The sequence below is a fragment of the Podarcis melisellensis genome (assembly GCF_964234715.1).
Source record: "Podarcis melisellensis genome assembly, chromosome: 6".
In the NCBI taxonomy this organism is placed as follows: Eukaryota; Metazoa; Chordata; class Lepidosauria; order Squamata; family Lacertidae; genus Podarcis; species Podarcis melisellensis.
Genome location: NC_138538.1, coordinates 8,768,399 through 8,787,919, shown reverse-complemented (window position 1 = coordinate 8,787,919; position 19,521 = coordinate 8,768,399). Strand labels below are relative to the sequence as shown.

General features: G+C 46.3%; 1 protein-coding gene across 1 annotated transcript; it reads right to left on the bottom strand.

Annotated features, from left to right (window-relative positions):
* Positions 1-528: 528 nt before the first annotated feature.
* Positions 529-2,125, bottom strand: BHLHE23 (basic helix-loop-helix family member e23). Its single transcript, XM_081915332.1, has one exon. The coding sequence runs from the start codon at positions 1,330-1,332 to the stop codon at positions 589-591; it is 744 nt and encodes a 247-aa protein (XP_081771458.1). The 5' UTR covers positions 1,333-2,125; the 3' UTR covers positions 529-588.
* Positions 2,126-19,521: the final 17,396 nt, after the last annotated feature.

Below are 19,521 nucleotides of genomic sequence, written 5' to 3'. Positions count from 1 at the left end.
CAAGCGGCACCCAAAATGAAAATGAAAAAAAGAAAAGCAAGATCAGGTGTCATTTGAATGTTTGATTGTACAGATACTGCCAATTATATCTGGAGGATATTTTCCATTTTTAGTAACTTTTGCATTCTGTAAACATTGCATAGTTTGTATACAAGTCGGTTCATTCCAGAGAGACTCTCACTGCAGTTTCCTTTCCAAAACCTCCCCTTCTCTTTTACTCTAGGTATAGAGACATATTTCAAAGCCTGGCTTAAGGCAGCCTCAAAACGAGAATAATAATAATAGTAGTAGCAATAAAAAGTTATGCACAAAATTAATCCATGACAGATCTGACAGAGGAAAGGGGGAAAAAATCTACAGAGAGTTTGGGGAAGAAGGTGAAATGATTAAACCATGGTTTGCGTGTGTGCACGGAGAGGTGAGGAAGGAGAATCCGGATTATTTTCACAGGGGAGACGATGGAAAGCAAAAGAAACCAAGAAAGCAGCTGAAAGAAAAAAAAAGCAACTTAACTGATGGCAAGAAGGAGTGAAAAGGAAAGTCAGATGGGGTTTTTTTTGGAGTTTGTTCTAAGGTCAAACGGCTACATCAAGGTTTTTCGTTGCAGTGTTTGCAAAGGCCAGAGGCGGCCCCGGGGAAGGCAGTGCATTTCTCGGGGCAGCTGGTCAAAGCAGCGCCCGTGAAAGGGTAGACGGCGGCCGACTGTCCGAAGGGGGCCAGCGCGGCCGGGATGGGCGTGCTGAGCGTCTGGCCTTGGTTGAGGTAGGCCACGAGGCGCCGCATCTCCTCCAGGGCCTGCGCCTGCATCAGGATGTAGTTCTTGGCCAGGAGGAGCGTGGCGATTTTGGAGAGCTTGCGCACCGACGGGCTGTGCGCGTAAGGGATGACGGAGCGCAGGCCGTCCAGGGCGTCGTTCAGGTCGTGCATCCTGCGCCGCTCGCGGGCGTTGATGCTGAGGCGCAGCGAGCGCTGCTCCTTGGGCTTCTTGGTCCCCCCGAGGGCACCGGGCGCCTTCAGCTTGCCGTCGCGCTCAAACGCCGGGCTGCCCTCCTTGGCGCCGTCGAAGGCGTCGTCCTCGTCGCAGCTCTGCTCGCCGCTGCTCTCCGCCGACTTCCCCAACTGCGCGGCATGGAAGTCCAGGCCGCCCGCGCCGCCGGGGTACCCGCGCCCGGCCTCGCCGCCTCGCACGGCGCCGTAGGCGAACGCCGTCTGATTGTAGCTCTGCGCCAGAGCCAGGTACGACTCTCCGCCCAAGGACTTGAGTTCGGCCATGGCTTTCTCCGGCAGCTCCGCCGAGCCGGCGAAGAGCTGCGCGCCCGGAGCCACGCTCATCGGCGGCGCCGCCCGTCGGAGCTCTCTCCACAGCGCCGAGCCGGCCGGGGACCGGAGGGAAGCTACGTGCGCCCCTTTGCGCGAAGAAGAAGAGCAGGAGGGTGCCCGCTTTGCTCCGCTCGGAGCCCCGCGGCCCTCTTACGGGACCCCGGGGCGTGCGCTCTTGCGCCGGGATGGGCGAAGAAGACGTGCGCCCCCTTCGCTTTTCCGTGCCTCACCTCGGGGCAGGGAGAGTCCTGCACGCCCCTTCCAGGGATGGCTTTGTGCCCCACTCGAGGATCGTCTGGGTGCTGAGGTCTTCTCCCGGGATCGGGTGCTGATCGCCTTTGTAATCTGTGCGCACCGCTCCTGCGCTCCGTACGCGCGCTCCCCTCCTTCCTGCTGCCGTCTGGGATCCGGAGCCGGGGGCTTCGCGGCGCTCTCGCTTCGCCCGATTCCCTCTTGGATCCAAACCGGAGTGTTTGGGTGGTTGCTGCGGGAGTGGGGTGTTTATCTCCGCCTCGCCTCCCCACTTCTCTGCCTAGCTTGGGGCGGCGGCGGCGGCGGCGGCTGGTCGCGCTTTCTGCTGTCCCTCTCCTAACAGAGAGAAAGGCTGGTGCTGTTGGATGCGCTCGCTCGTTCCGGAGCCAGCTGGCACCGCGCGGTGCCCTGACCGGGGGCGGGATATTAATCATTGCCCAAGTTGCCCATTATATGGCAGCGAGGGGCCCGCCGGGACTCAGCAGCCGTCCAATCAGAGCGATCTGCTTAATTAATGGCATTTTAAAATCTTCAGGAAAAGAGAAGGCAAAAGTGCCTGGTCAAGGAGGAGTGCCATTTAGCCGCATCCCAGAAACTGAAGACTCGCCTTCCTTGCGCTAAGCAGGGACCACCCTGTCTCGGTGGAGAATTGCGACCTGCAGCCAAGAGCTTTCCTGAGCTTTTTTTTTTTTTTACTGTATTTCTTTAAATACCCTACAGCTTAATTAGAATGACAAACCCAGGTAGCATTTTACTGGCCTGGTCAGTGAACCCATGATCTCTTTTTAGGTAAACTAGTATAGGAATATGAATAACAGAACAGTGGAATTGGGACCCCAAGAGTCATCCAGTCCAACCCATTGCAATGCAGGAATCTCACTAAAGCATCCATGACAGATGGCCACCCAGCTTCTCTGCTTAAAAACCTCCAAGGAAGGAAAGTCCATAACCTCCTGAGTGAGATCCTTCCACTGTCCAGCAGTTCTTACTGTCAGAAAGTCCTTCCTGATATTTAGTCAGAATCTCCGTCTTGTAACTTGAAGCCATTGGTTCGAATCCTTCCCTCCAGAGCAGGAGAAAACAAACTTACTCTCTCTTCCATGTGACAGCCCTTCTGGTGTTTGAAGATGGCTTTAATCTCTGTCTTCTCTTATCCAAGCTAAACATAGCCAACTCTCTCAAACATTCCTCATAAGGCTTGGTTTTCAAATCCTTAATCATTTTGGTTGCTCTCCTTTGCACACATTCCAGCTTGTCAATATCCTAACAACAATCACAACAACAACAACTCTGGGCAGCTTTCCCCCCCCCCCACAAAAACATAATAAAGCATCAAACATTTAAAACCTCCCAACAGAGAGCTGTCTTCAGATGTCTTCTAAAAGTTGTATAGGTATTTATCTCCTTGATATCTATGGGAGGGTATTCCACAAGGTGTGTGCCACTACTGAAAAGGCCCTCTGCTTAGTTCCCTGTAACTTCACTTCTCACAGTGAAGGAACCACCAGAAGACCCTCGGAGCTGGACCTCAGTGTCTGGGCTGAATGATGGGAGAGGAGGCAGGGCCAAAGCTGTTTAGGGCTTTAGAGGTCAGCACCAACACTTTGAATTGGGCTTGGAAACATACTGGGAGTCAATGTAGTTCTTTCAGGGCCAGTGTTATATGGTCCTGGTGGCCACTCCCAGTCACCAGTCTAGCTGCCGCATCCTGGATTTGTAGTTGTTTCCTGTGGCAAAGGTACCACACTTCCTAAGCCCTTTTACTGCAGTCTAGGTGGGGACCGAGAGGACAGGTGTTTTGTAATGACTTCCTCATCTATTGCAGTCAAAGGAAGGGGTCTTACTATGCTGGCTTCAAAACTGGTTTGGTTAAGGGTCTATTTTGTAGCTGTGTTCAGAGAACAAGGGGACAACGTTGGCGTTTGATAAATTTCAGACGTTGACTGTCATGCAGGGTGAACATCTGGCCAGGGAGCCAAATATGGCCCTCCAAGCCTTTGCCTGGTCCTCAGGTCTCCCCGTAGCCATGCCTCTTATTGGCCCTGGTTCACATCCTTGAGTGTTTTTGAAATATCTGGTTGTGACTCACTCTTCCCTGAATGGAGAATAGAAAGGTGTGCCCTTAGAATGTAGCCTACTGAACAAAGCTAAGAGGCACCCTGGAAGGTTTCCTGTAACACTTGTCACTGGGATGGAAAAGCATGACCTCCCTTTGGTAGCTGACATCAAAAGCAGGAGAAGGAGGGCAAGTGTTTCTTCTATGCAGCTCCATTGAAATACACTGTGGTTGAACTGGATAGCTTCCCACTGGATTCTGCTCTATCTCGAAGAATTGCAAGGAAAATGATTTGTTGTTGTTGTTTAGTCATGTCCGACTCTTCGTGACCCCATGGACCAGAGCACGCCAGGCACTCCTGTCTTCCACTGCCTCCTGCAGTTTGGTCAGACTCATGTTCGTAGCTTCGAGAACACTATCCAGCCATCTCATCCTCTGTCGTCCCCTTCTCCTTGTGCCCTCAATCTTTCCCAACATCAGGGTCTTTTCCAGGGAGTCTTCTCTTCTCATGAGGTGGCCAAAGTATTGGAACCTCAGCTTCAGGATCTGTCCTTCCAGTGAGCACTCAGGGCTAGTTTCCTTCAGAATGAATAGGTTTGATCTTCTTGCAGTCCATGGGACTCTCAAGAGTCTCCTCCAGCAACATAATTCAAAAGCATCAATTCTTCGGTGCCTGCAATAGTTTGAGTAACATAAATATGAGAGTTTGATGTGGTGGATGTGCAAGATAACAAAAGCATTCTGGGAAACGATACATAATGAGTTGAAAATAATGTTTAAAATAACATTTGTGAAAAAACCAGAAGCTTTTTTCTTAGGAATTGTAGATGCAGAGACACCAAAGAAGCAGAAACAATTATTTATGTATGTGGTGACAGCAGCCAGATGCTACTAGCCCAGAGATGGAAAGAAGATGAAGTCCCGACCAGAGACAAATGGTTGATGAAGATGATGGACTACGCTGAAAAGGTGAAAATGGCTGGGAAAGATAGAAGCTTTAATAAGGAATGGGGAAAAAATACAACACCGTAGACAATTAAAAACCTTGGCAGGAATTGAGTAATGCTTGTAATGTATTAAAAACTTAGGTGAAAATGGATTATTTCGAGAAAAATAGAGAAAATACATGATGCAGCAGAAAAAGTTTGATACTGGAAACCATGGAGGGGTGGAAGGAAGTCTAAGCATTCGGGGAATCCTAAATGCTGATGATTATGATTAATGTTTTAATTCAATTGTATACTGTAAAATTGAATATATATTTTTTAATAAAAAAAGAAATATGAGAGTTTGGGGGAATCTGAGCTCCATACTGAAAAGTCTCTTTCTAACTTTATCTTCATAATACGTATGAAGGAACTGGAAGTGAGCAGTACTGGATAGCTGGCAAGATCATCTCGATTTAGGAGAGACTTTGTGATGGTGGTTGGCTGTTGGAGAGGAACTTCTGAAGCAGGGACCCTGTCTGCTCCCATTTAATTCATGCCTTTTTGTTGACTCCTGGCTTTCACTGAGATCTAAATTGAAACAGACCTTTGCAAAGTCAGTCGGCTCTTAGCTGCCTCGATGCAATTTGACAGTTTTACCTTCTTTGGAAAAGTGTGACATTTGTGGCCGTAGCAGAGAATCAACGGTAACACAGATTTAGAAGGGGCTGAGAAAACATTTAGCGCAATTGCGAGACCATCCATGCAGCAGCTTTTGAGAGGCCCACCAAGATGCAAACTGGGTCACCATATAACATTGTTCAGTTGTATGGCTTGTGGCGTCCTCCTTTGCTTCTGTGTATACAGAGCAAGCATGTCTCACAGCAATGCTCAAATTGCTCGGGATGACTCAAATAAGTGAGCCAAGCCACATTCCTCAGGCAGGGCCAACCCAAGACATTTTGCTGCTTGAGAAAAAGGACAGGATAGGGCCAGAGATATTGGTTATAATATACAATTTAACGACTGGATAAAACTATGGAATGAAAGTATTAATTTACTGCATGTACTGCATTAAAGGAAAATGTTATGAAAATGATATATAGATGGTATATTACACCAGTAAAACTTGCAAAAATGTACAAAACATGTAAGAAGTGTTGGAAATGTAAAGAAAAAGATGGTACATTTTATCATATGTGGTGGGAATGTAAGAAAGTGAAAAGCTTCTGGGAGTTGATATATAATGAACTGAAAAAAATGTTGAAATATACATTTGTTAAGAAACCAGAGGCCTTTCTCTTAGGAATTGTCGGTAATGAAATAAATAGAAAGGACCACAAACTTTTCCAATATGCAGTAACAGCGGCAAGAATATTACTGGCCCAGAAATGGAAACAAGAACAAATACCAACGTTGGAGGAATGGAGAATGAAGCTGATGGACTATGCAGAACTTGATAAATTGACTGGGAAGATCAGATATCTACGAGATCAAAAGTTCATCGAGGACTGGGGAAAGTTAGTTGAATACTGGAAATGTATAAGTGATAATGCAATAACGCTGGTGGCATTTAGAGAAGCTCTGTAATAGCATAATAAATATTGTAAAAAGGCAAAATAGAAGTGGGGGGTAGGTATAAAGGCCAATAGCAAAATGTGGAAATGTGTATTTAAAGAAGTTAGAATTTGGATGATTGTCAGAGAGGCCGAAGGAAGTCAAAAACGGAAAATTTAATAGAAATTGTAATGTGGTATGAATGTATGGAAAATTAATATAATATAATTTTTTTAAAAAAGAGAGAAAAAGCACAGGATAACACCCTTCTGCACAAAGCTCAGCCTTGACCCCCATTGAAGGCAGATAGCATGGCACACACAACTCTGTTTTCCATCTCACTACGACTCCTCCAACACTCCACTGTTCCTCTTCCCAGCAACTGTTGTCTGAAATGACCGCTTTACTGGCCTTGTCTGCAGGGAATGACAAATATTACTTGGGATGGTGATTTCATTTCCCCATTGGGCTTTCCGTTAAGACTTCAAGGTAGGGGCATCCTCAGGAATCCACCCACTTCCCGATGGGCACCTATCCAAACTAGGAAATAGAAAATAATTGTATCCTCCTTTATCCTTGTGATATAACTGCTATTTTCTGCTCTAGACTTGGATTAAAACATTTCTTATCTAAGGCTGTGTACACACTGTCCCTTCCAAGCATTTTCTTACTCTTAGATAATTCTGGGCTCTGTAGTTCACTCATCATAGAGCAGCAGTTCCTAGCAACCCTTTACCCACACAAACACACACACACATATTTAATCTATTGTAACCACAATTGAAGGGGACGTGGGTGGCGCTGTCATTTAAACCACAGAGCCTAGGGCTTGCCAATTAGAAGGTCGGCGGTTCGAATCCCTGCGATGGGGTGAGCTCCCATTGCTCGGTCCCTGCTCCTGCCAACCTAGCAGTTCGAAAGAACATCAAAGTGCAAGTAAATAAATAGGTAACGCTCCGGCGGGAAGATAAATGGCGTTTCCATGCGCTGTTCTAGTTCGCCAGAAGCGGCTTAGTCATGCTGGCCACATGACCCGGAAGCTCTCTGCAGACAAACGCTGGCTCCCTCAGTCTATAGAGTGAGATGAGCGCGCAAACCCAGAGTCGTCTGTGACTAGACCTAACGGTCAGGAGTACCTTTAACATTTACCTTTAACCACAATTGACTGAAGATCAATTATGGGAAGTTAAATAATTTTAGAAAAGTTTTCCCAGCATAAGTGAGTTTGGGATGCCTAAATTATGGGATACGTTTAAAGCTTCCAATAATTGGGGATGGTATTTCATCATACTATATCATGAACCACTCACAGATCCTTTGCTTCCCAGGAAATTCAAACTACACTACAGGGTTTTTGTTTTACACCCAAGGGGTTTTGTATGTCCTTGCAGCTATTAAAAGTTTTTTTCATGCTAGGATAACCTCCCAATTTATTTATGGAACTGCTATTTGGTTTAGGGGGAGCATCATCTGTGCCAAATTATGTTCAAGTTGTCATTCCTACAAGATCCCAAGATAGTTCCTAATTCAGCTGTACTTTGGGAAATGGGACGGTGTTCTTTTGAGAACGGAGCTTAGCTGGCAGCCTTAAAGCTTTGGCTTGGCATCTTTGTTTTTAAATTGGGAACAGGGCTGTTCATCTATTTAAACTGTTGTGCCATTTGGATGAAATTTGTTGCCCTAAAAGCTCCTTGTCCTCATCCTAAGGTGGGTTGCAACAATTAAAACACAATGTTAAAGAGAGTTTAAAACAGCTTAGGATCACAGCAATAAACAATAAAGTGGGTCTTAGAAATATATGTCCACCTGCTATCTTACTTAAAACTGGACTAGGGGGTGGCCCTGGCTCTCAGCTTCCTCCTCCTTAGGCTCAGTTTCCCCCCTTGCAGAACTCAGCAGGGAGGCTGTTGTTGTTGTGTAGTCGTTCAGTCGTGTCCGACTCTTCATGACCCCATGGACCAGAGCACGCCAAGCACTCTTGCCTTCCACTGCCTCCCGCAGTTTGGTCAAACTCATGTTCGTAGCTTCGAGAACACTATCCAACCATCTCGTCCTCTGTCGTCTCCTTCTCCTTGTGCCCTCCATCTTTCCCAACATCAGGGTCTTTTCCAGGGAGTCTTCTCTTCTCATGAGGTGGCCACAGTATTGGAGCCTCAGCTTCACAATCTGTCCTTCCAGTGAGCACTCAGGGCTGATTTCCTTAAGAATGGAGAGGTTTGATCTTCTTGCAGTCCATGGGACTCTCAAGAGTCTCCTCTGGCACCATAATTCAAAAGCATCAATTCTTCGGTGATCAGCCTTCTTTATGGTCCAGCTCTCAATTCCATACATCACTACTGGGAAAACCATAGCTTTTACTATATGGACCTTTGTTGGCAAGGTGATGTCTCCTTTTTAAGATGCTGTCTAGGTTTGTCATTGCTTTTCTCCCAAGAAGCAGGCCCCAAACAAAGAAATGGATATGGAATCATAGAATGGTAGAGTTGGATGGGACTCTGAGGGTCATCTAGTCCAACCCACCTATCATTGGTTTCGATTTTAGCTACCACTGAGCTTCCTGCCTCCCACCCCACTGGTCACCACCATGGTTTATTGAATATTTACAGATAAATTGTAAACAGATTAAAAACATTGGCTGGATTATTGTAATAACCTGCAGTTATTGTTTTAAAAAGAAGATTAATAAATGAGCAAATTACGTTAATTTGGATATGCAGAAGATATTAAAAATAAATTTAAGGAACTGCAGAAAGAAGGGGAAGGAAGTCAAGTTTTGAAATGTCAAAATGATTGTAAAATTAGTGAAATGTGTAAAATTAGTGAAATGTATAAATTTGAAAAGTGTATTTTCAATAATAATAAAGTTTGCTGGAGCTTCCTCTGATGAATGTACCCAAACATTATTTTTTATCTATTTTATTTATAGACCACTGATCATTAAAAAAATAAAAATATCGGAGTGGTTTACAAGAGTTATACATGAAACCATGCAATAAAACCCATACAGTACTAAAACGTTAAAACCAGAAATCAGTGAACTATTATGGAAAGATGTGTTCTTAATCGCCTGCATAAGCCTGAAGGAATAGAACAAGTGTTTGAAACTTGGCACAGAAAACACCTGCTGAACCTCTATTGGCAGAGTATTCCACAATACTGGGTTGATGGCAGTAAAAGCTCATAGAATCATAGAATCATAGAGTTGGAAGAGACCACAAGGGCCATCGAGTCCAACCCCCTGCCAAGCAGGAAACACCATCAGAGCACTCCTGACATATGGTTGTCAAGCCTCTGCTTAAAGACCTCCAAAGAAGGAGACTCCACCACACTCCTTGGCAGCAAATTCCACTGTCGAACAGCTCTCACTGTCAGGAAGTTCTTCCTAATGTTTAGGTGGAATCTTCTTTCTTTCTTGTAGTTTGGATCCATTGCTCCGTGTCCGCTTCTCTGGAGCAGCAGAAAACAACCTTTCTCCCTCCTCTATGTGGCATCCTTTTATATATTTGAACATGGCTATCATATCACCCCTTAACCTCCTCTTCTCCAGGCTAAACATGCCCAGCTCCCTTAGCCGTTCCTCATAAGGCATCGTTTCCAGGCCTTTGACCATTTTGGTTGCCCTCCTCTGGACACGTTCCAGTTTGTCAGTGTCCTTCTTGAACTGTGGTGCCCAGAACTGGACACAGTACTCCAGGTGAGGTCTGACCAGAGCAGAATACAGTGGCACTATTACTTCCTTGTTGCTGTCAAACGAGCCCCATTAGCAGGCAGGATGGCCAGCGATTCTCCTCAGATGATCTCAGTGACTGAGCTGAGATTTAAGAGTTCGGTGGGTTTCCAAGGTTCCTTGGAGCTAAGTTGTTCACGGCTTGGTCAATTAATGCAAGGAACCTTGAACCTGGCTTGGCAGTAGATGGGCAGCCAGGGCAGATGATTTAACAATGATATCACATGCTGTCAGGCAGGTACCCCCTTCAGCAGTCTGACCGCCACAGTCTGCACCAGCTGGAGCTTCTGAACCATCTCCAAGGGCAGCCCCACATGGGGCAAATTGCAGTAATCCAACCTTGAGGTTACCAATGCATGGACCTCCCTGCCCGGGAGGGAAAGTGAGGCTGGATAGCTTAGTTGGCAGAGCAGGGGTCAGAAAGGTTTACCTCACCTGGGTTGGTTCACTCCAGCGGAGATCCCTCTGTGGGCCAGATTGTGGGCATGTGTGAGTGTGCATGCCCACAATTCCCGGCGTCTGCGTCTGCGCAGATGCAATTTCCAGTGTCTGTGCAGACGTGTAGGGATGATCGCAGGGTCTGGAGGGAGCACACTCCCCACCCGCAGGCAGCCTCAGACTGCCTGCACGCGTGACCTATCTGAACATCGTGCCCTCTGTCTAACCTTTTGCGATCTCAGTAGTCTGCGGTGTCCTGTCTGTGACCTTTTGTCTCTGAGACCTTTTGTCTCCTTCGTCATACGCTGTGCAAGGGGAAAATGATGCGGTGGAAACAGGTGCCCAAATAACTTTGTACCACCCCATGATCTCGGGACCGGAAGATGTGTAAAGGTCACAGCCCAAAATGTATCTGTCTGGGTTTACATATTTGTGTCAATAAAAGGAGGCTCCACAGAGCTGGCCGGCAGCTTGCATGCAGCTCACCTGTGTGCAGCTCACCTGCATTATCAACTCCTGCCTCATGTCCTTCACTTCAGAGATGATTTCCGACGTCTGCACACCTGTGATTTCTGGAGTCTGCATCTGTGCAGACGCGATTTCCAGCATCTGTGCCTGTGCATCCGCGATTTTCGGCATCTGTGTCTGTGCAGATGCTATTTTCTGTGCCGTGGAAGCAAGTCCCAGTGCCGTACCGCGCCAGTTTAGTGCAGCGGGTGGAGACTCACCAAGCAGGCGGCTCGGTTCAGGGGTGGCTCATGGGCTGGTTAAATGACCCCAGTGGGCCACTTGTGGCCCATGGGCCTTAGTTTGCCGACCCCTGCGGTAGAGTAAAAAGGTAAAGGGACCCCTGACCATTAGGTCCAGTAGTGACCGACTCTGGGGTTGCGGCGCTCATCTTGCTTTATCGGCCGAGGGAGCCGGCGTACAGCTTCTGGGTCATGTGGCCAGCATGACTAAGCCGCTTCTGGTGAACCAGAGCAGCACACGGAAACGCCGTTCACCATCCTGCCGGAGTGGTACCTATTTATCTACTTGCACTTTGACGTGCTTTCAAACTGCTAGGTTGGCAGGAGCTGGGACCGAGCAACAGGAGCTCACCCCGTCACGGGGATTCGAACCACCGACCTTCTGATCGGCAAGTCCTAGGCTCTGTGGTTTAACCCACAGCGCCACCCGCATCCCTATCTGCGGTAGAGTATGAGACACTTAATTCCAGGGTTGTGGGTTCAAGCCCACACTGGGTGAAAGATTCCTGCATTACAGGGGGTTGGACTAAATAATAATTATAATTCTTCTTATTTATACCCAGTTCAACTGACTGGGTTTCCTCAGCTGCTCTGGGTGGCTTCTGGCAGATATGACCCCTTCAAACTCTACAAGTCTATGCTTTTATTTTGCATCTGTGGTGTGTGCTTCAAGTTCCTTTCCATGCAGAAAATCTCATGTGTGCCCTTTTCTCCCCCATCACCTCCTGTTCCCGTGAGGTGCGACACAAAGTGACTGGCTTGCTCTCCCTACCTTGTCACTGGCATAATAAATGACAGTGCTTAGATGGTGAGTGGTGTGCGCATGTACGGATGTGCACACGCATGGTAGGGATAACTGTGTGGCTCAAGAGATGAGCTGATAATTTTCTCAGGTAGTTTTAAAGTAAGGTCACCGACTCGTTCGGAAGCACCGGAAGAGCAACTGCTTTCTATAGGGCAAGGAGAGCCTTTCCTAATTTGGTGCCTTCTCCGGGTCTTTAGACTACAACTCCCATCAGCCCCAGCCAGCACTGCCAATGGTCATGAATGGCGGGAGTTGTGGTCCAAAATGCCTGAAAGGCACCAGGCTGGAAAAAAAAAGCTGATTTAGGGCTTTATAAATAAGGATGAAAGGGATGTGGGTGGCGCTGTGGTCTAAACCACAGAGCCTAGGGCTTGCTGATCAGAAGGTTGGCGGTTCAAATCCCCGCAACGGGGTGAGTTCCCGTTCCTCGGTCCCTGCTCCTGCCAACCTAGCAGTTCGAAAGCACGTCAAAGTGCAAGTAGATAAATAGATACTGCTCCAACGGGAAGGTAAACAGCGTTTCCGTGCCCTCCTCAGGTTCACCAGAAGTGGCTTAGTCATGCTGGCTGTACGCCGGCTCCCTCGGCCAATAAAGCAAGATGAGCGCCGCAACCCCAGAGTCGGCCTCGACTGGACCTAACGGTCAAGGGTCCCTTTACCATTAGATAAGGATGAGCACTTTGACCTGAAGCTGGAAACAATTTAGGAGTCATTGCAGATAAAGCAAGATTGGAGTGATATAATCAACAGAAACCAATTTGTTTTGTGCCAGCTCAGATTTCCAGATTCTTTACATTTCCATGTGCTTAGCACATTTCAGAAACCAGGGTCACTAGGGAAGGGCAGTAGACAACTGAGGCTGTGGCTAGTAAATGGGTCTTTCTCTCTCTCTCTCTCTCTCTCTCTCTCTCTCTCTCTCTCTCTCTCTCTCTCTCTCTCCACACACAGTGGGAATAGGGAATATATGGGCTTCAGCAATGGCAATTAAAATAGTCAACATTAAGTTTTAAAAATAGTTCCCTGTTAAGTGGCTGGAGCCAAAGCAGGTTTTGTGTGGTATGGAGGAGAACCATGGCAGTTTTATGGTGAGTTAGGGATCGATCCTGTCTATTGGAGGTGGGGTGGAGACTCTGATGCATTGGTCTATAGCCTGATGGGCATAAAGGCTGGCGAGCCAATCACATTTTTTCAGCAAACTGTCTGGAATAGAATGTGAAGCTAAAATCTTGAATGGGCAGGTGGCCTTGGGAAAGGGCTCATTGCTCAGTGGCAGAGCAGGTGCTTGGCCTGCAGAAGGTCCCGGATTTAGTCAGTGGTATGCCAGGGCTGGGACGTGGGTGGCACTGTGGGTTAAACCACAGAGCCTAGGACTTGCTGATCAGAAGTTCGGTGGTTCGAATCCTCCCAACAGGGTGAGCTCCTGTTGCTCGGTCCCTGCTCCTGCCAACCTAGCAGTTCGAAAGCACGTCAAAGTGCAAGTAGATAAATAGGTACCGCTCTGGCGGGAAGGTAAACAGCGTTTCCGTGCACTGCTCTGTTTCGCCAGAAGTGGCTTAGTCATGCTGGCCACATGACCCGGAAGCTGTACGCTGGCTCCCTTGGCCAATAAAGTGAGATGAGCGCTGCAACCCAGAGTCGGTCACGACTGGACCTAATGGTCAGGGGTCCCTTTACCTTTACCTTTATCCCAGGGCTGGGAAAGAAAGTGTAAACCCTACTTTGCTAAACAGAGCATTTGTCTGATTCAATATAAGGAAGGTTTTGTGTTTGTATGTTCCTAAGATATTGACAGCTGTGAGGCCAATGCAATCCCCCCCCTCTCTTTGTGTGTGTTTAGTGATCAGATGCAAAAGAAAGTAATGCTCCCATACTTTTGATAGCTGTGTAGAAGGGAAATTCATCTTTTTGGGGGCTCAGTGGTGCAGCCAGCAATAAAGTAGCTGTTGCAAATCCATGGAGCCTTGTTGTTGTTTAGTCGTTTAGTCGTGTCCGACTCTTTGTGACCCCCTGGACCAGAGCACGCCAGGCACTCCTGTCTTCCACTGCCTCCTGCAGTTTGGTCACACTCATGCTGGTAGCTTCAAGAACACTGTCCAACCACCTCGTCCTCTGTCGTCCCCTTCTCCTTGTGCCCTCCATCTTTCCCAACATCAGGGTCTTTTCTAGGGAGTCTTCTCTTCTCATGAGGTGGCCAAAGTATTGGAGCCTCAGCTTCAGGATCTGTCCTTCCAGTGAGCACTCAGGGCTGATTTCCTTCAGAATGGAGAGGTTTGATCTTCTTGCAGTCCATGGGACTCTCAACAGTCTCCACCAGCAGCAGAATTCAAAAGCATCAATTCTTTGGCGATCAGCCTTCTTTATGGTCCAAATCTCATTTTCATACATCACTACTGGGAAAACCATAGCTTTAACTATACGGACCTTTGTTGGCAAGGTGATGTCTCTGCTTTTTAAGATGCTATCTAAGATGCAGCCTTAGGCAAATACTTTATCGGCTACTCACAAAGTGATAGGTAAAACCAGCTTTCAATGCTGTTCTCTTTCTCTACCTAGAGCTCTCTCCCTATATCCGCAGTCACATGCTGACATCTACTGGCATTGTAGAAAAATGCATTTTGAAAAGAAGGAAAAAGGGAGGGGGGCATGATTTACTTATTAGAAGTTTCTTTAAAAGCACCCTTCAATTACATTCCTAGGGTGGTTCACATGAAACAATAAAACAATTTTAAATTAAATCTAGGCGATGACGATCACAAAAACAGCATAAAACAGTAAGCAAGGTAAAAATTGTATCTGAAAGGCTCAGAAAATCAAACGGCCTTTGCCTAGTGCAGTAAAGACACTCTGGGAGAATATGCCACCACTGAGAAGGCCCTGCTTCTGCTAGAGCCTCCCTCATCTTGCCTCAGAGGGTGAAGGCCTCTCATTAGAGATCTTAAGGTAGAGGGAGGGAGGTATTGTTGGTGACAGGCACTCTTTCATTCTGGACAATGTGCTGCAGAAAATCTAGTTATGTCAATTTTTTTTAAAATATACATTTTTATTAGTTTTTACATATATTTCCCAGACAGAACATATAATCTCATTTCATCTTATACATTTTGGCTATTTTAGCCTGAGACTTCCATCAACCATGTCTAATGATTTTCAAACCTCATCTCTTAATCTTACATTTGTTATCCTAACTATTACTTTTAACAATCCATAACTTAAAATCCATTCTCATAAATCTTTTCTGCAATATTTCATATAGTTCTCCTTACAAAACTTCTTCTACTCCTACAAACATAGTTAGTTGGTTACAATTGTCTTTCAGATAACTCGTATATTTACTTCAATTTTTCAAGAATTTCTGGTCCCGCTGGTTTCGAATTCTCCCCGTCATCTTATCCAATTCTGCGTAGTCCATCAATTTCACCTGCTATTCCTCTTTCGTTGGTAGTTCTTCCTGCTTCCATTTCTGTGCCAATAATACTCTTGCTGCAGTTGTCGCATATAAAAACAGTTTTTTATCTTGTCTTTTAATGTCAGTGCCTACAATATCAAGTAAAAATATTTCTGGTTTTTTTAAATAAAGGTATATTTCAACATCTTTTTCATCTCATTATGAATCATTTCCCAGAAGCCTTTCACTTTCTTATGATAAAAAGTGCCTTCCTTTTCCTTACATTTCCAACATTTATTACTTATTTTATAAGGCTGCATCTTAATGTTTTAATGTTATATTTTAATCTTGTTTTTTAAGTTGTATTTTAATCAACTTGTTTTTATTATTGGTTGTTAGCCGCCCTGAGCCCGGTCTTGGCTGGGGAGGGTGGGGTATAAATAAAATTTATTATTATTATTATTATTATTATTATTATTATTATTATTATTATTAGCTAATTTCACTAATTACGTCAAAGATGTTTGTAAGTTAACAACAGGCAGTCTGCACACCAATGTCAAGCATTTGATGATGATGACAACAATGATGAGGATTTGCAAATGGAGAGTCCTGGGTGCGAGACGTGTGCTCATAGTCAGCTGTTACAATTGCTTCCAGAAGATGATGTAATGATGATCATCTGGCATAATCGATGGAGGCAGTAGGGAGGTGAGTGAAAACGAGGCCTTTGTGGAAGCTCATCCTCTCTCCTTTCCACAGAAAAATGCACAGTGGTGTGTGGGATGTTCTAGTGCAGCAGTTCCCAACCTGTGGGTCCTCAGATGTTGTTGGACTACAACTCCCATTATCCCTGAGCTCTAGCTAGGGGTGATGGGAGTTGTAGTTCAACAACATCTGGGGACCCACAGGTTGAGAAATGCTGTTCTAGTGCATGGGTAGGCAAACTAAGGTCCGGAGGCCGGATCTGGCCCAATCACCTTCTGAATCCGGCCCGCGGACGGTCTGGGAATCATCGTGTTTTGCATGAGTAGAATGTGTCCTTTTATTTAAAATGCATCTCTGGGTTATTTGTGGGGCATAGGAATTCATTCAGGTTCCCCCCCAAAATATAGTCTGGCCCCCCCACAAGGTCTGAGGGACAGTAGACAGGCTCCCTGCTGAAAAAGTTTGCTGACCCCATTCTAGTGCTTGAATACAAAGTCGCGTACACATGTATTAAATTAAAATGTATTCCAGTTAAAATGTAATAATGACATTTAGACTAGCAAAATTAAGGTAAGTGAGATGGGGAAGAGAGTGAGTCTGGACTGATGGCTGGTGAGTGAAGGTTTGAAGGTGAGTGTTAGGGAGTGAGCAGAGGAGGAATGGTGGAGACTGCCTCCCCATCCTGACCCTCCCAGGGAGGAGGAAGAGGAAGGCAGTATAGATTTATAGCAGGGGTTTGCCGGAGGTCGCAGCTCAGAGGCAGATGAGGGGGAAAGCTGGGAAATAATGGGAGAGCCAGAACAACACATAGCTGACAGGTTGTCATTAGACAGCATTCCAGACCCTCCATCTCCCAGAACCCGGCGAGCCGTGAAAGTAGGAGAGCAAAGAGCTCAAAGACAGAGAGCACTGGTCAGCTCCCATAGAGGAGATGATGGGAATGACGAATGAAGGAGAGGGAGACACGGGGGTGGAGATTCACTCGGGACAACGTCATTATTTCAAGAGGCTGGGTTCTATATCCTCTCTTTGTAAAGATTGAAATAAAAAAAGGATGGTAAGAAACTTTTCTTTATCTTTATACTTTCCTGGGCAACCAGCCGGGAGCCGCTGACAAGCGTCCTGACAGTGAGTGATGCACCGGTTGAGTTTTGGTGGCTAGTGGAAAGAGCTGGAATTATGTTTTGGAGGGTAGAATTGCAGGTGCCGAGATGTGCAGGTTGGCCGTGACAGTTGGTGGATATGAAGTTGGGTTGGTTAGATTAGCATCATAAGACAATAGTCATCGTTTTGGTTGGAATGAAGTACCGTATTTTTCACTCTATAAGACACACCAGACCACAAGACGCACCTAGTTTTTGGAGGAGGAAAACAAGAAAAAAAATATTCTGAATCTCAGAAGCCAGAACAGCAAGAGGGATCGCTGCGCAGTAAAAGCAGCGATCCCTCTTGCTGTTCTGGCTTCTTGGATAGCTGCGCAGCCTGCATTTGCTCCATAAGACGCACACACATTTCCCCTTACTTTTTAGGAGGGAAAAAGTGAGTCTTATAGAGCAAAAAATACGGTAACAAAGAAGGTATAGAAACATTTGAAACCCACACCAAGTTCTCTTGAAACCCGTGTTTGGTTTTAATAAATCAGTTGCATTACACTCATTCTTGGCTACGTTAGGAGCGAAGTGTTCAGATGAGAGTTATCTGCGGTGGCAGCAGGAATAAATGTGGCAGCGGGAGTTGTGAAATACACAGTAAAGACCCAGCTCATAGCTGTATATTGGCCAAAGTGGGAAGGTGGTACAGGGAGTGTGGGCAGTGCCAGACCATCTCAGAGCAAAGGGGTGGGGGTGGGGACATGACAGGATGCATCTGACAGCCTGCTGCTGACATTCCACCCTTAGATTCCACTCCAAGATTCCTGTTAACACATAAGGTAAAGGGACCCCTGACCATTAGGTCCAGTCGTGACCGACTCTGGGGTTGCGGCGCTCATCTCACTTTATTGGCCGAGGGAGCCAGCGTTCAGCTTCCAGGTCATGTGAACAGCATGACTAAGCCGCTTCTGGCGAACCAGAGCAGCACACGGAAACGCTGTTTACCTTCCCGCCGGAGTAGTACTTATTTATCTACTTGCACTTTGACGTGCTTTTGAACTGCTAGGTTGGCAGGAGCTGGGATCGAACAATGGGATCTCACCCCATCGCGGGGATTCGAACTGCCAACCTTCTGATTGGCAAGTCCTAGGCTCTGTGGTTTAACCCACAGCGCCACCGCATCACTTTAATAATAATAAGAACTAATAAGAAGAAGAAGCTGAGGCTTCAATACTTTGACCACCTCATGAGAAGAGAAGACTCCCTGGAAAAGACCCTGATGTTGGGAAAGATTGAGGGTACAAGGAGAAGGGGACGACAGAGGACGAGATGGTTGGACAGTGTTCTTGAAGGTACCAACATGAGTTTGACCAAACTGTGGGAGGCAGTGGAAGACAGGAGTGCCTGGCGTGCTCTGGTCCATGGGGTCACAAAGAGTCAGACACGACTAAATGACTAAACAACAACAACAAACTCTTTTATATGCTTGTAAAGTAAACATAAACTGGAATTTTGGCCCAGATTTTCCCCACAATGAGGATGATTTTTAAGGCTCGTTTGATATATAAAAAAATGTTTCCTTCTTTCCCTTCCCATGCTAGTTTCTCCCAACAGAACATCTCAATTAGAGGATTCCTCTGCTCACCTGGTGTGGATGGATGGAATCCTATAGTTCAGGGATGAGGAGCGTGTGGTCCTCCAAATATTGTTGGACCACAACTCCCATCAGCCCCAGTTAGGAAACCAATGGTCAGGGATGATGGCAGTTGTGGTACAGCAACCAGTCTGGAGGGACACAGGTTCTCCATCCCTGTTGACCAGGTTGTCAGTGCAGATGACCAGTGGATGACCCGGCTCTTACAAATGGATGTCCCATAATATCCATATATATCTCATTCACTTATAATAAACCAGAAATGCTTGGGGATCATTAGGTGCATTGCATGCTTTGACCCTTTGACTCACATGGAGCTGATTTTGTGGAATAACCCTCCAGTGAAAATTGGCCACAAAGTGATATTTTGGATTGTAATGTGTATATATCCAGCATTGCAGGGGGTTGGACTAGATGACCGCTGGTTTGCCTTCCAAATCTATAATTCCAGAAGATCATGTAAGACAATTTCCTGCGCTGATGGGACATGTTACTCAGCACCACTGTGGATGCAACCCATGATTTTCTCCCCCATCTCCATTTTTATTGTCACAACAACCCTGCGAAGTAGGTTAGTCATTAAGCAGAGAGAGTGCAACAGGGGCCCAAGAGCTTTCTGGCTGTGGAGGTATATGAACCTTCCCACCACCACCCCAGTCCTAGACCTTTAACCACTACACCATGCTGTCTCACGACTTGTGGCAGTTGGAGCACAAACCACATAGTTTTGTCTCTTCTGGATATACTTGCCAGAAGCCTATGGCAACTTTCTTTTCCTTCACTAGGTGGTAGCATTACAGCATCTATGATCCTTAGTTGTGCTGTTCTTTTCACAGCTCAAGCAGAGCTGTAG

Bases quoted from the DNA above. Each gene is read 5' to 3' on its own strand.
- BHLHE23 (XM_081915332.1), bottom strand. From the start codon at position 1,332: ATGAGCGTGGCTCCGGGCGCGCAGCTCTTCGCCGGCTCGGCGGAGCTG.